General features: G+C 43.9%; 1 protein-coding gene across 2 annotated transcripts in view; it reads left to right on the top strand.

The window, feature by feature from the left end:
- Positions 1-17,078, top strand: part of SHISA6 (shisa family member 6) — a 246,103-nt gene that overhangs the window by 208,834 nt on the left and 20,191 nt on the right. For both annotated transcript variants that reach the window (XR_008819829.1, XM_056326475.1), the window contains exon 5: positions 11,561-11,623. Coding sequence is in view for 1 of the 2 variants with exons in the window: in XM_056326475.1 (XP_056182450.1) it covers positions 11,561-11,623 (63 nt within the window). In the remaining variant the exon portion in view is untranslated. The remainder of the gene's footprint in view (positions 1-11,560; positions 11,624-17,078) is intronic.

Raw genomic sequence — 17,078 nt, 5'->3', positions numbered from 1 at the left:
GCATATCCAGATTTTCTAATTTTAAATAACTTTTTTTCTTGAAGAGTAATCAGATTTTCCCAACATCTAAGTTGCTCTGTTACAAACACACAAAAAGAAATTATTTTTTTTAAAAAAATAGTTTATCATTTCAACTGTTTTTGAGTTGGTCAAGCAGAAAATTTCTAATCATGACATATGGGAAAGGGCTTTTAAAATAAATATTTATTTTTGATAAATTAAAATAAGCAGGCATGAAATATCCAAGGATCTGTGTTTCATGTGAGGGACATAGTAATGCTGGTGTTCAGAGCTAATACATCTGTCCTCAGCTCCTTCAAAGAGCATGTGTCAACTCCCACATCAAGTCTGATAGAATGGAAACACTGCAACAGAAAAGGTAGTTACTAGTAAAAAAGCTAGATTTGGATACTGTCACACACCTGTTTCTACAGAAGTGCTATTTTGAAAGCCACTGTTTAATGTGACTTCAGTTAGACTTAAGCAGATGCTTAAAGTTAACCATCTGCTTAATTGCTGCTAGGATTAGGGATGGGTTTAAATAGAGCTTTTACTTCTTCCTCAACGTAGTGCCACTTTTTTTTGCTTTAATAAAGCATTTATGCCCATGGTTCACTTTAAGGGCTTGAAGAGTGCTAGTGACTTCACTTATATGCTTAAAGTTAAGAATATGATCAGCGGTAGATCGTATCTGGATCTTAATTGTGTATGAAGTACTGGCCCAAAGCCATGTTTAGCAGTTAACAAGCATGCAAACAAGTCTGGTGTCTAGGAATAGAAAATGCCAGAAATCAGCAAAAGGATGAAATAAACTTCAAACAATCAGGACACGCACGTTCTTGTTCCTGGCCCCTGGCTGGGAGCTGTGTGATATAAAATCCCTGCTTCTCTGTCCACACGCCCTGAGGCTGGCCATGTCTTGCTGGCAGATTAAGACCAAGTGAATTTCTGTAACTGGAGAGTGATTTAAAACCAATTTATAGCTTAAGAATCTGATTATCTTGATCACCCTGTTGGTTATAATGTGGCACATTTATCACTCCTAAGCCAGAACAGAGGCTGGAAAAGCCCTGCTGGCCTCTGGACTGCTCCGTGGAAGCTGACAGCCCACCCTCCTCGCTGTGGCCTCCGGGCATCCTCCTGGTTTGCCCTGGGTGACAGGGGTGACACTGATTCTGAGCGATTTGATTCCATGGAAATCCAAATCACACTTTTTTTTCCTGTGAATTATGCTTGTAGAGTAACAAGCAAGGAGGTTTCTGCACTTACCTTTCTGCTAATTCTTGTGGTTTTTTCAGTATAAAGAGAGCGTAAGGACAGCAGTGTAGAAGGTCTTTGGCTTCTGATCTCAAGGTGGAAGCCCAGTCCGCCCCCACTGGAGAACCCTTCTTGCAGTGATTTCATCCTCACTTTTTGTTTCTCTTTATGAAAGAGGGAAAACCAGGGGGAGGACTTCGTGTTCCCTTTCCTTCTTCCTGCCAATACCATGGGGTTAAAAACGACCATGTGTTTCTTCCAAAGGTATTAGCATAATTATCTCTCCACTCTGAATGTGCAATAGCTGGCTGTGTTCCACAAAAAAATTGCATTTAACTAATCCTGCTTTAGAAACCCATACTATTTATATCTTCTAAAATCAACTTCATCTTCAGAAATGCCCTTTAAAGGACACATTTTGTTCTATTCTGACCATATGTTTTCACAGTGATCTGTGTATTTTAAATGTGTTTCCAAAGGTTAGCATCCAGGACTGCTCCCCCAGATGCTGTTTGTGCATTGCTGTCTAACGTTAGTCATGCAGCCTGCTCAGCTGTTTGATTTTTTGAGCAAACCAGTCCATATTTATCTAATTACTTTGTGTTTGGGAAGTCAGTGTGAAGTTCTTAAACACAGAGGGGATCCCAGGCACTGACTGTCAACACCAGCTAAGTTTGTTCTGTGGGGTTTGCCACCAGCCATGCAGAGCTTTCTCTCCCAGAAAGTCCTTGCTCTTTCTCTTCATCTGGGTTTCATCTATTCATTTTACCCCTGGTTTCTCCTGATTTATGCTGGAACGTGTGAGAACAGGCAGCGCTAAGTAAATTAAAGCCAAAGAAAATCAGAGCAAATAAAAGACGGAATGCTATGGACAGATTTTAAGGTGTAGATCAAAAGTGAGTTCAAACATTCCCATTTGGGGGGGTCACTGTAGTTACTGCTCTTTAAAAGCAGAGGCATTGGCATTGATAAACTCCCGTGCAGGGTATGTCCCTTTTCCGGAGCCTTCTGCTGGTGAGCCTAGCAAGGCTCTGTTAACGTTGGAAAAAGCTGCCCTTTTTGATAGGCCTCATACTCTGTTGCCCACACAGTGGAAAAAAATTCTTCATCAAGAAAACAGCCTTTCCAAAGATGCCTCAAAAGGCATCAGTTTCCTTGGAGAGAGAGATTTGGAGCTCTGTGTAACCTTTATCTTCACTGCAGCGTTGCTGTTTTTTTAAAGTAACATTTTAGCCAAGATTGGGAAATCATCTTGTGGTTTTGTTTTTCTGTAAGTGTACTTTTGAGCTATAGTTGCTCAAAAACAAAAGTTGTGTTTTCCTCATACCAAGCTCTTCCAGACGGTTTGGTTTTGCAGTTTGGCACTTTGATGCTTTTGAAAGAGTCAGTGAGTATCTACATAAATGCACTGAGACGGAGACATGTGCTTGTGCGCAGGGAGTTCATGGGTGGGCACGGCTTACAGGGTGCTTGTTCCAGCACTGGTGTAAGGGCTGTGTGGGAGGAAGGGAATCCACCGTGAATGAGTGTGTGAGTTTGCACGTGCTTTCGACAGAGGAGACATTTCTGTGAGTGAAGCTGAAGCTCTGTTGTACAAGATAGTCCTCCTCATGCTGCCCATTTTTGCTCAGCTATTTGGAGGAGAAGGATTATTTTCCACATGTCTTTTGGTGCAGGTCAGTCAGCTATGCTGGTTTCCCAGAGATGTAACCTCCAGAACTTCAGTGCCCATTGCAGCTGTTCCCACCTGTGGCTGTACGTTCACCTCCTCCTTGAATTCTTACAGTTCCTTTAAGCCTCCATGTCCTATAGCCTTAAAAAAACCCAAATAAACAATACCCATTGCTGTGAAGCAGTTATGGCTGCAATGCACACATCTGCCTGTTGCAAAGTCACAAAGATGAAGAAGCGAAATGACTCCTGTCCCCACTAATGCCCTGCTTTTGTGCCAGGTGGTACCTAGATGTTCGCATCAGCATCTACATGCAGATAGCACACGTACTCCTATGTTATATGCCAGTAGATATACCTGCACACTCACATTAAAAAAAACCTTGCTGATAAAACCCAGTTTCTGCAGCAAGGCCAACAGTAAAATCCAAGCTTTCCATTGGGAACTTGCTGAGTCAGAAGCAAGTACATGACAAAAGTCATGTACTTCATACAGAGTGATGGTTTCTGCTATTCCCTTCTTTCTAATAGACCAAACTCTTCCTGTAGCTACATACAAGTACTTACAGTTTAGAAAGACTTCCTTTTTGACTGTAAAAACAAGAGGTCAACAAGTAGCAAATGACTGACTTGAAGTTCCCTGTGAAATGTTAACTCATACAGTTTTAAGTTACTTCTAAATAAAATATGCCTTGAGCACAGTTTGAACAGAGCAGCTCTGGGCGTGAGTCACTGCTGTCCCACGAGGGAGGGACGTGTGTGGCACCTGAGATGTGAGGAACACCAGGCATGAGTGACAGCCCCAGGAGATGGGCAGGGTAGGCATTGACCAGCATCCAGGTCACCCAGACTCCTCTGTCACCTCTGCCAGGGGGTTCCTGCAGCCAAGAGCACCGTGCAGGTCCTGCTGACCAGCCTGTGGTGGCTCCAGGTGTCAGAAGCAGCAGCCTCCTGCCTGCCCCTGCTGTGCCAGCAAGCCCCGCAGCAACCGTGCCAGCAGTGACAGCTTCAGCCTCCCTCGGTGCTGCTGCCCAGGAGGGTGCAGAGTGGGGCGGGCCGGGGGGGAGCTGCTGTCAGGGGATGCTGGGGCACCCCTGGGAGGCTCTGCTGGTGCAGGTGAAACCCCAGGGCACACCTCGTGGGAAAGGCCTGGAAGAGGCTGGGTCAGTCAGTCAATCAAAGCCTTTTGAAGTTGCTTCAGTTTCTTGTTCCTTAAGTTTCAAACACCTGCAACATGATGTGCAAAAGTGTTGAGCTCTAGTGAGCTGCCCCAGGCAGGCAGGGTATGCTCATGCCGCTGCACCCGGCAGGGTTGTGATGGACAGTAACAAGCCTGGGGTTGAGCTGGGCTGGGGGAGCATTTCCAGCCCTCCTTGTGTTACTGCATGGCTGCAGAGAAGTGATTCCACCTGCTTTCTTCATCTTCCCCACATGTGAACCAGGAACAGTTGCACCTGCTTTACCTTCCCCACAAAAGAGGTATGATTAATTAGCATCTGATTTATGCTTGCAAAAACCTATTAAAAGTCCCCTGTGTGATCTGAAAAATCTGACCTGAGTGTTCCACAGCTGTTCCTTAAAAGTACTAAAACCTTGCAGATGCAAGTACAATTGCTCTCTGGCTCAGCCTAAATCTGGGGCTGATGGACCCCACCCCACCTGCGATGGGAGGCTGGAAGCTGTTTGTGAGGCTTAGATGAGTGCTAGAGGAAAGCCTGCATGGAAAATAACAGTTCCATAATCAGTGCAGGATTTGGATGGTGTGGGATACTAAAGAACAGGGCCATTCACCGCTTAATGAGGATTAAAATAACTCTTGAGTAGCTGCCTTATTCCCCGAGCATCCTGTTCAATGAATGAGTCACAGGATTACAGTTGAAAAATAGGCTAGAATGGTAGAACAAAAACCTGACATAAGGAATATCAAATTAAGGGTTTGGGGACAGCCTTTAATCTGGCATTTGCAACCCTTTTAATGACTGACATGCTGACTTTACTAGTAGCTTAATTTTGGGTTTTGTCTTGCGTGCCCCTTGCTACAGTCCCTTTTTTGGGGGTCAGTTCATTTAGGTATCGTTAGCCAGGTGCAGGAACACTCTGCAAGCAGGATATGCACAGCCTAAAAGTATAAAGTAATTAGTTATTGGCTAACGTACATGAAAGACAGCTGGGATTTAATGATCTATTAGGCTAAGTATTCATATGCTCATCACCTGTGATAAGGCACTGCAGAGTCCTGGCTGGCTGGGTAAGCCTTCCTGAGCAGAGGACTGTGGCTTGGCCTCCCCAGTTGCCTGGGAGGACCCCCAGTGCTGGAAGCTGCCATCTGTCACCATCTCAGTCCATCCTAAACTAAAGGTAAAAGCTTTTGCAGAGCAAAGGAATGATGCCTGCTCCCCTTGCCCGGGCACCTTGCTCAGCTTTGCTGGACCAGCACAGCAGCAGTTAAAGGACATTTGCTCAAGGGTTCCCCTCTGGACTGCAAATTATAAGTAGAAAATGCCAGAGGGGTGCAGGCGGATGATAAATGAGTAGTTATATGCTGAAAGTGTTTACGTTCTCATGGCTAGGTTTTTGGTCTGCTTTCCTCCTTGCCTTTGTGGTCTGCATTTCTTTCAGTTCCTACAGCCTGAAGTCTTTTGTGGTCTTTAAGTAGTCTGGAAGATTAGCTGTTGAAAGGGATTTTCTCGGCGTTAGTGTGGATGCCGAACAGTTATCTTGTCATCAAAAAAATAAACCGCTTGTTGCATCCTTCTCTGAAAACCTTAGCTGGGGAGTAATGGTTGAAGGTAGGCAAACGCTGAGGTTGCTGAAAAGACCAGAGGGGCAGAAGGTGAGGAATTGCATTTCACAGGCTGACTGCTCCTGTTCAGTCTTTTTCTTTTGTCCTGTTGACTATAGGTTTCAGAGCAGTTTCTAATGTTTTAAGAAATGCTGTAAAACTAATGCAAAATATTGCATGACTGTCAGAACTGTCATATATCTGTAATATAGTTGGCATATATTAAAAATATCCTTGCTTTGCAGTTTTTATAAGGAATTTTATTAGGGAAGACAGGCTGGAAAATACAGCATTTTCTTTCCATATTCTGACAGTTGATATTTTTTCCATTATAGAACACAATAAATCTAGGTTTTATTAACAATAAAAAAGATACAAAATCCCTGAGACTGAAAAAATACACCCTAGAGAAGACTAAAACCAAGTACCAAAGGAAAGGTTAAGTCCTTACACAAAAAGATTGTTTCTTAAGAGGATCTCCTGGGCAAGATGTGCAATGGGAACTCTTTGGGGACCATTTAGTTTTCTTCATCAGTTACCTGGGGTTTTGTACCTCGAGACAGCTGCCTGAGCCCTGACTCCAGGCACAGCAGAAACCACCTCATCCTGCAGGACACGCCTGGTCTGACCAGGGTGTCAGGACCCGAATCCCCCTGGCTGTCTGCATGCCTTCCCCCCAGTTGCAAAGGGGCTAGGAGCACTGGTTTCCCTTCTGCCAGCAAAATGTCTCGTTCTTTCTGCTGGTTGTTGTATCTGATCTCTCCCCCAGCTGTGCTCAGAAATTTCGTATTGTGGTCTGGCAATTCAGCGCACTGTGAATCCTTTATTTCCCTAATGGAGTTTCCTCCTAAATAGCTTTGAACTCAGATCTTTGTCTCTACAATAGATATGCTTCTGCCTAACTGGCACTTCACAATTAACAGCATTATCTTGTTAAACCTGAAGAGGTGCAGGATGGCTCAGCCATCATTTTAAAGCTTTTTATTGCTTAGAACGTGTTTACAATAGGCTACAGAAGTGGGAAATGGTGCTGCATTCAGATGCCTGATTAGCTCAGCCACATGAAAATACCAATAACTCAGGGTTTGACTATTTTGGATGACATTTTTTAAGCAGTAGCCTCAAAGCACCTGAGTTTTTTCGAGGGGAAAAAAGGGAAGGGGAAAGAGAAAGTACTTGGGATGAAATGGAAAGCTGATCAGAACCAGAAGACAGTAGTTCCTATTCATGTAGACACAGGTGCCTTCAGTGAAGACAAAATTCCACCCAGGAGTGAGGTTGTGTAAGTTGACTGGACCGGAGTAGTCTGTGTTTTCAGGAGAGAGCAGCCTCTGTTGTTTCCCTTCTGGAACAATTAACGTGTCCAAGCTACATCTGCTACTGCTTTAAACACTTGCATTTCACACACACGTGTCTCTGTCTCTGTGTAACCTTTTATCTGACAGCTCCTGCAGTGTGTGAGCAGCATTAGTTGAGAAGAAGACAAACAGTTTGGATGTTTTCTGTGATTCGATTTGTAAATCAGCTTTGCTGTAGGCAGGCTGGAAGTCCTTGCTGTCCTTAGCTACCTTGTATGACTGCACCCTACACCTGGCTGAAACCCAGAGGGACTAGCACAGGAACTACACGGTACTATACAGCCCATGTGGAAGGATGGAGGCCTCCTTGGGGAAATAGCTGACTTTCTAAGGCTTTCAGGGGAGAAGTACCAGCAGGACAAGGGCAGATGTACTCAGCACTTACTGCTCTCTACAGCTACCTGAGAGAAAGTCAAGAGATGGCCTCAAGTTGTGCCAGGGGAGGTTTAGATCAGATATTAGGAAAAATGTCTTCACTGAAAGGGTGACCAGGCATTGGAACAGGCTGCCCAGGGAGGTGGTGGAATCACCATCCCTGAAGGTATTAAAACCGTGTAGATGTGGTGCTTAGAGGCATGGTTTACTGGTGGTCTTGGCAATGCCAGGTAAACGGTTGTACTTGATGATGGTAAAGGTCTTTTCCAACCTAAATGATTCTACAGTTCTAAGTGGCTGTATAGCAATATAGTCATGCTCAATGAACTTATCAGCTGCAAATGTCAAGGAGAGGTCATCAAAAAAATACAACAGGTTCATTACTACCTAGTTTACAACTTGGAAAAAAGAGATGTCATAACTTATAAATGAGGTAGTAAGTGGTCGATAAAATAACCAATAAATTATGTGATGGACACCAAGCTGAACATGAGCAAGCAATGAACCCTTGTTGCAAAGAAGGCCACCAGCATCCTGGTCTGCTGTTGGAGGAGCGTTGCCAGCAGGTCAAGGAAGTGCTCAGTACTGGTGAGAAACATCTGTAAGTGCTGGGACCAGGTATGGACTCTGCAATACAGGAGACACATGGACAAGTTAGAGTGGGTCCAGCCAAAAGCCAGGAAGATGTTTAAGGTACTGGAGCATCTGTTGTGATGGGAGAGGCTGAGAGCTGGATCTTTTCAGCCTGGAGAATAGAAGGCTGAGGGGGATCTTATCAATGTATGTAAATAGTATTTATGTGTAAGTAAAGAAGGTAGTGAGGCTCTTCTCAGTGGTGCCCAGTGACAGGGCAAGAGGCAATGAGCACAAAGGGTAATCCAGAAAATTCCACTTAAACATAAGAAAAAACTTCCTTAATGTGCAGGTGGTTGAACACTGGAAGAGGATTTGCAGAGAAAATTTGGAGTCTCCATCCTTGGAGGTACTCAAACCCCTAATGAGCACGGTCCTGGGCAAGCCGCTGTAGCTAACCCTGCTTTGAGCAGGGCGTTGGACTAGATGATCTCCAGAAGTGCCTCCAGCCTCAGTGATTCTGTGCTTTTTATGAACTTGATAACAGAAAACCAGCCATAGGAGAGAAACAGTAGTTCTCAGGGACAGACATCCCTGATGTACACCGTACAAACCAGCTGCCTTTGCAACCAAAACCCCTAAAGATTCTGCAGAGACTGCTCCAGATCTGTGTGTCTGGCAGTTGCAGTGGCCCCACTAGAATGACTAAATACCAGTAATATTCGAAGTACATTTCTGTTTGACAATGTCATGGACAAAATCTGAATAAGTCTATACAGACTGCCCCAGACCTTAGTCCCACAGCTTTTCAGAAGCACAGAATAATTAGGTTATCTAAAAGAATAATTGAGTTGTTGCTTGATAAGCCTGATGATCTAGACATGTAAACATGTGGAAGAGTTTTCTAGTAATAAATTGGTTTCTTAGTCACACCAAAAAAAAATATGAAAGATCTAAAAGGAGTCAAAGCCAGATGACTCAGTTAAGACCTAAATGGTATTGCTGATTTTGGTAAAGGAGACCAGAAATACTGCAGCTCTTTCTTTCAGACATGTATCAGACTTATCATCATATACAATCTTTTAAAATCATGTTACTGAAAAGGTCTGTTTAAACTCCAGAAAGAGTCAAAACCTAATGCAGAAATTAGTGAGTGGGGTTTTGTGTCATGCTTGCTGGGAACTAGGTGCAAAGTGTCCCATCTGATCCCATATCTCTGAAAATCCCTCCAGACAGCTACAGGGATTTCAGAAATACCCAATTTTTAATGTCCCACCCATCTTTTGCTCTAGTTTTCATATTAAAGTGAAATTAGACTATATGGAGGAACAGAAATGGAAGTAAAGTCATGGAAGCAGTTACTGCAGGATTTTGGCTCACTAAAACTAGCCAGCAGTGGAGGATCCAAAGGGAAATTCTAACGTAGGTGACCTGTATGCCACTTATTCAAGGGCACTTCAGGCATTTATCTGAACCTGGTCTCTTTTCAGGGTTTGCTCATCACATACTGGCAGCCAGGCTAATATGCCTTATATTTTCAGCTGTCTGTGTATATAATGTTTATTTTCCAGATGGAGAAGTAACTAAGCTAAGGTGTCTAGCCTGTTGTCATCCAAATAAACAACCTCTGACTTTAATCCTGTCTGTGCATAGACACTCAGCATGCTGTGCAGGGAGATGAGTTTCCAGCGAGATAAAGTAGCAGCCAACATGAACTTCTCAGAAACAAATCACGTCAAACAAATCTTATTTTTATTTTCCACTGTGTTTTGTGGCCAGGAGGAAACAACTTATATTAAGGATCATGACGTTAGCAAGATTTTCAGTAGTTTCTGGGAAAGTAATGTGAGACTAATTTGAGAAGCATGTTCTGAATGAACCTCTATGGGGTAGGTGCCACAACAGCTGACTAACCACAAAAGGTAACTAAATATCCGTAGGAGGCTGAATTGATGTGGTTCTGCATTTAGCCTTTTTGTTACTGGTGGAAAAGGAATTTGCTTATTAAATTTGCAGATGATATGAAGATTGGATGACCATAAGTCTATTAGAGGATGGGATTGGAATTTAAAATGTTCTTGACAAATTGGATAAATAGGCTGAAAATAAATTGATTAAGTGGAGAAAAATGCTATGCATTGGACTGAAACAGGAATACTAAAAAGCTTTGTATATGTTGGAGAACGATTTGACAGGTAGCAGTTCTTTGGAAAAGCAATAAGGAATCATGAAGTATCACAAACTTTGTGAAACAGGCAAAAATAATACCATGCAAGTTTGTGTGAACAAGAGTAGATGACTGGGAAAAACCCAGCCACTCCACCCTGTACTGGTAAGGTCTCTCCTCAGAAACATGTCCCAGACTGTGCCCCAGACTTGAGAAGGATGTAGGTCAACTGGAGAGAACCCAGGAGGCTAGAATGACAATAATCAAAAGCAAAGCAAGTTTTATAGGGAAACATAAAGGAAATGGCATTGTTTAGCCTGAAGAATGAAATTAAGAGAACACATAGCAACAGCTTTGTCATAAAGAGCTACTGCAGAAATAAAGGGGATTTTCTCCATGTCCCTGGTAGAGAAGAAAGAAACAATTGCCCTAAAAATGCAGTAAGAAAGACCTAATGAAACAGATCTTCTGGGGAGAAAGTGAAATATCAGTGATAGGTTTCTAAGAATAGCAGACTAGATGTCAAGACTAGCCCATCCTGCACTGGGAGAGCATGAGGTGCAAGAAGATTTCTTGAAATCTCTTCTCACCCTACATTTCCATAATGGGTTGTAAAGATCCAGACAGAGTTCATTCCTTCTTGAAGGCTCGTCTGGAAGCTAGAGATGATAGAAGCCTATCAGCAGTCACTTCTTTAATGGTTTTATTACAGTGAGAAAGAGAGAAGGTTGTTTTCCCACCCAAATGGTAGTTACTAACCTCAGGGCTAGATCCTTCCTCCTACTTTGCAGCGCAGCGCATTTAATGCTGAATGCATCAGGTCTTACAGGATTCCCACTTCTCAGGGGAAAAAGATCTAGAGGCCATGTGCAGCTATTTAACTCTACTCCCTGCATTTATGAGGCCACTTATTTGATCTTTCCCTGTACTCGCACAGGACATTGTTGTTGTGGTGTGGTCACAGTGGGAGAGACTGGTTTTTGTACAGCTGGGGTTAAGATGCTGAAAACTTCTGTGCTGGATGGAGGGGGAGCAGTGGAGTAGGGGCTGCACGTTCCAGCAGCTCCCAGGAACACACTGCTGATGTTGGTACACCAGCTGTGGTTTGGTCCTGTCTGGACATGCTTCTTACCTTCGCAGCTAACTCTAATTTGCAGGCTCAGCAGAAGGGGAGCAGCTTCCCATTATCATGTTCTTCGTGCATCTGGAATTTTAAGTGAACTACATAACAGAATCTTCTGCTTTCTTAAGCATTTTCTTCTCCTTTCTTTAATCATGCTGAGATTTCCTGTGAATACTGTGAGCTGTAATTATCATCTGCAGATCGTGGGTATGCTAAGCTGTTTCTTAAAGGAGTTTTTTTTCTGTGAATTTCAGATGACCAAGAACAAAATTATAATCACCTGATACTAAACAGTGCCACCCAGACACCTACACATGGTAAGAGAAAACAAAGAGCAAAATTACACATGTTGTAACTTTCCTCTGCCAGCCAGTAACATTTACTGGTATCAAAGTATGTTTAATGTTAATAGAAATGTTCCTATGGCAATGATGCATGAATGATGGTTTCCATTAACATTAAACATGGGACCATATTTTTAAATGGTGTGCACAATGAAATATGGCCTAGTCTTTTACAATTTTACCTGTCATCCTTGTGTTTCCTCACGTCTGATTGCTCCTTTCCCCCTTTTACATCAGCAAAGTGCTGTTAGATTTAACTGGCCAAAACGGTAAAAATGATAACCAAAGAAAAGCCCATCTCATCAGCCAAGCCACTCAGCTGATAGTGCTGCTTGTGCATATTTCTGAGATAGGTTAGGACAATGAACATGGGGCAAGCACTCCTGAGCTGACATGGTTTTGGCATAACAATATGTGGCCAGAGTCTGGATTTGCAACTAAATCCAAGCTGCCCAGCCCACACGTGCATGGGTCTGCTTGTCTGAAGCCCCTGATTCACTGCACAATGTCTCTCTGGTTTCTAACATGCAGGATAGGTAAAGACCACGAAGCGATTCAGGACTCCATCTGCCCACTTTCATAAACAGAAGCACCTCTTTCTCAACCAGTTCCAGGGGTTGCTCTCACACCCTTCCAAATCCCCTTTATTTTACTACGGAAACGTGATGTTTCTCTGACCCAGGGAAGTTATGAAACCCAGAGCACCTTTCATGTCCCTAAACCCAGCACGGGGTGGACCAGCACTAACTTATTCCCGTAACCTCAGAAGTGACACCTCGGGAGATGCCTGGGGCAGCCTGTCACCACCACATAACCTGTCTGCCCATCCCTCCAAAGGGTGAGAGCAGCCCTTCCAGAGTTCCTCCAGAGCTTCCCTCAGTCTGGTCTTTGCACCCAGACAGCGTCCTAAGTGTCAATACCCCTTCTGTGCTCTTGCTGAGCTCTGAAAAAACATGATTTTCATGATTTTCATTTGTCTTACCTCTGCACGTGGTTCAGCATGTTTATTGGCATCTCTCTATCCAGTCCTCCTGACCTAACAAACTTGGGGATGCCCCATGTCAATCTTTAGCCAGTTTCAAGAGTTCAGACACTATTTGAAGATACTCCTTTTCCTTTTCCTTTGTCTCCACCATCTTATCCCAGCCTGTAGATGTTTCTTCACTTCCTCCATGGCCAGAAACCCTGCCCCTCTCTGCTCAGCCCTGCCCCCCCAGCCCTCCTCTGCCCTAGCTCCTACCTCCTTTTGGTTTCCTTGGCCTCAGACTGGCAGCAGAGGGTGGCAGCATCTCCCTCCCTGCATCCTGGCAATCACAGACCCCAGTCAGATCACCTGCCACCCAAATCAGTGGTTCCCCCATCTCTGTCCAACCTCTGAGTGAACCCTCAGGTCTCCGCTTTCTTCTCCCATCTGCTGGTCCCTTGTCTTGGTCCTTGTCCTTGTTCTTCCCTCCACCCTTTTACCCTTTGAATGTGATATATTCTTCCAGCATTTGCAGCTGGAACCTTCCTTCTGCTGGGGAGCCAGTAAGTGATGGGCAAATATCATCTTAATATACACGTCTTGCAGCTCTGAATCTCTGTCGTCTTTGTTATTCTTTTTGTTCTGGCTTTTGTTTTTAATTCTGCAACTTCATCCTGATAACTATTCTGGAATTGATTATTGTGCATTTGTGCTCTTGTACGGAGATTTTCGTGCTGCTTGGCTGCAGAAAAGGGTGGGAGAACAAATGCCCTTGAAAAGGTCACCTGAAACCTTTGGTGTTTCTGCTTCCTGGAGGGTGGGTCAGGCAGCTCCATGGCCTGCAAGTTATTTTAAGTTTTAAGACTACGTTATTAGGGTGGGTTGGTTTTTTTTCTGTCTCCCAAAAAACACAGGAGAAATAACGTCAGCTTTAAACCTGGCAGTAACGCGGGAGTATTTACTGAACCTGAATTGACAGCCTCAAATGATCTTTAGACAACTTATTTTGTTTCCTTTTTTACCTTCCTGAGAAAAAGAGAAGAAAAAGATGGAGTAAGAGGGTTTGTAATTGCATCGTCTTCTCTCCGGTGTTACTACTTGTTCAAATGTAGCACGTGCTGGGCTCTGAGAGCTGCCCCAGCAGAGCCAGGTGGGTCCCGTTTACCCTTGTCGCTGCCCAGACGTTTTAACGTAGCTCCGTCATCGGGTCCCTATTGCACTGAGTAACTCAAGGTAACAACATGTGCTAAAACAGTTAAACTTCCTTCTGGCCCTCACAGATGCTTTTCATTTTAATGTACTTGAGAGACCAAAATCAAAGCAGATATACTCACAGTCTGGATTAGAAACTTTCACTTTTTTTCTCCACTCGTTTCTTGCATTTACTTTATCTCAGTAGCTGTACAAAGTGACTTGAATGATCTGACTACAAATAACCGCACGATTCCGAGTTATATTTTGTTCCTAAGTTATCCATAGGGTCATGGACGCTTTTGTTCATGATATTCATTTGTGTTGTTGCTGGTGAGCCATTGCTTGGTGAGTCTAAAAGATATTTGGACCTTTAAAATAAGGCACCAAAAGAGCTTGCTGTATGCATAATACTGCTGAAATTCTGAGATAGTTCAGCAACACCACGGATTTAGTTTAATTCCCTTCCTTGGTAGGACATGGGCTGCATTTTCTGTGTGATCATGCAAATTTGTAAGTGGATGGGGGTTGCCTTTCTGAACACCACATTCATGAACTCTGTCCCTTAACCTATCTCTAGCACCCACCATGCAGTGACGCCACCTGAAAGGAGCAGAAGAGGGAAGGAAGCGAGTGTGAGGCTCAAGACATGCCCTGTGTTGCATGTGGCCTGAGTTCAGCTCACTCTTAACTGAAGTAAAACAAGCAAGAAAAGGTTTTCAGGCTACCAGCACAGAGCAAGCAGGGCAGTGGCTGTAGGTGGCATGCCACCAAACAAACGCTTCAGCCCAAACAGCCAGAGAATCCCTTCCCTGCCGGGAGGAGCTCCCTACAGTATCCCTGAGATCTGCCCCATCCAGCAGGGATGCACTTGGCATGGTATATGTGAAGGGAAGTGTGAGCTGTTGAAAACTGGAATAGCTGTCGGGATGAGAGCTCAGCTGCTCTGGACTTGTGATCTCTCTCCTATCTCCTACTGTCATAGGAACTTCACCAGTTTCTTACCTTCTCCTATAATTCCCATTACAATGAGTCTCCAAACTCGTATAACCCAGTGCTGGGCAGCAGAGGCTTTCCACAACCTGCCTGTGGCAGACGTGGGGCTCAGGGCTCCGCAGGAGACCTCCTCGTGGCGGAGGGATGGAAGCCAAGTTCCCCATGCCCCCCTTTCCCCTTCCTGTACTGGCTAGTCCTTTGCAAAATGTAAGCAAATGGCACCAAACCATTCATTTCCCCAAAGGTTTTGGGAATCCTAACCGGACCGTAGTGTGCGGGAGTGATTGGGGTTCACAGTGGGGCAGCCATTCCACCGGGCAGCGTTCTGGGGGCACCTCGCTGCACCCCTGGCAGCAGCGCTGTCTTTGTTCAGCTGAGAAAGGCAGAGGACGGTGAACGGCTGTTCCCATGGACTGACGCTGCCCGTGTCCTGCTCCCTGCGGATGCCACTGCCGTGGCCCCTCCAGCAGCACACACGATGTCCATCGGCACCGCATGCTGGCCCACCCTCGTGTTGCTGGGGCAGTTTTTTACCTGCAAAGAAACAAATGAAAGGGGATAAGGACAACCTATTGCTCACAAGGAATCGGGAAATAAAAAAAGCAAGCAGATTTGCCCTTAGCTCTCCGAGCGGTTCAGCTCCAACATCAGGTTCCCAGGGTTAAAGCCCCCCAGACCCTCTGCTTTAACCTGCCCTGGGGGGTTGTCACTCTTGGTGCGCAGCCTCTGGATGCAAAGGCGTTTGTGCCCATCGCAGTGCTTGTGTGGCTGTGAGATCACCGGTGTGATTACACTGAACTCTTCTGTTGCAGAAAGGAATAACTATTAATTAATGGTGGGATTATACATAATCTGTTCTGTCAGGCTGCTATGATTTAATTAGCATAGTGCTGTTCACAGCGCAGTTAATAGAAAGAGAGAAGAAAGTCTCCCTTTCCTCCCTGCCTGGCTGGTGCAGAGGATTTGCAGAGGGGCGAAATGTATGTCTGTCCTGTTCTGGGAAAATGCGATGTGCTGGGGAAGGCAATTCCAATGGAGATCAAGGGGAATGACCACAGGCAGTGAGGCTGTCAGCCTGTGTTCTGCAATACCAGGATTTTATTTCTGATGTTGTTGAAGGCTCTGAATTAGCCAGCAAGACTTTGAGTATCCCACATCTTAAAGTCGGTCGATTTTCTTCTGGTGTTGATACACGAAACGTCCCATTACGGAGCTATCTACAGTCCCTTAGAGACCTCAGCCTAAATTCTGCTTTCAGTGACAGACTTCAGACCTCGTTTCCACTGAAATCAGAAGATTGGTGTGGGTTTCCCTAGCTCTAGACTTTAGTCCTACATCAGCTGCAGATTTTAGCTGCAAATGAAGAACTCTACAGCATTTTTTGGAAATGTGGGTCTGTATTTAAAAGGTGAATGTAAGCGCTCGGTTGCTACTTTCTAAGCACAAACAAGTTTTAAATATGAAATGCAAGCAAATCTTTAGACACATTAATTTATCTTGTGTAGCTATTCAGTCTTTATACAAAATAAACACATAAAATTTTTGTCTTATAAAAGCATTAAAATGGGGGGAAAAAAGAAACTAGGGGCACAAAACAGAACTGAGGCAGTGTAGCATTAGCTACAGGGATATATGTTGACTGCCTGGGCTCAGTTTCTGTAAAGTTTATTATTTTTATGGCTACTGAAGTTTAATCTCATTATATTTAATGTGTATTTAATTATGCTAACCAAAAGAGTTTTGTATAAACATTTTTTAATCTATATAAATAACAAGAACATTGCTAAATAATATAGTTGGTTAGCAGGAGGTTCATATCATAACTTTTATGTCAGTTCATTGCATTTGATAGTCATCTCACAAAATGTGGCAAACCACCATAAGCAACAAATGGCTTCACATCAAGTTTTTAATTTGGCCAAGTGTTTTTCCATAGGTGATGTCTGTGCTTGCTCTGATGGAGGCAAATTTCATTTCGTAGCTGTACCCATATGAACTTTAAACAAATTCCTAGATACATATGTATGCATGTGTGTCTCTCTTATATTCCTTCCTTCTTTCTTTTGTTGCTTTTTCTCTTCTTTTTATTCATCCATCCTTTCTCTTTCTTTTCATTCTTCCTTCCTTCTTTGCTCTCTTTTCTTTCTTGTATTTCCTTCTTTTCTTCCTTCTTTCTCTTTTCTTCACTTCAAAAATCCAGGGCATCTTCCTTCCTACACAGTAATAGGGCTTTGGGGGATATATTGCTGAAATAATTCTTGCATCAATTTTCTAACA

This window comes from Falco biarmicus, chromosome 1 (assembly GCF_023638135.1).
Source record: "Falco biarmicus isolate bFalBia1 chromosome 1, bFalBia1.pri, whole genome shotgun sequence".
Lineage (NCBI taxonomy): Eukaryota > Metazoa > Chordata > Aves > Falconiformes > Falconidae > Falco > Falco biarmicus.
This window is presented reverse-complemented; position numbering and strand designations above follow the sequence as displayed.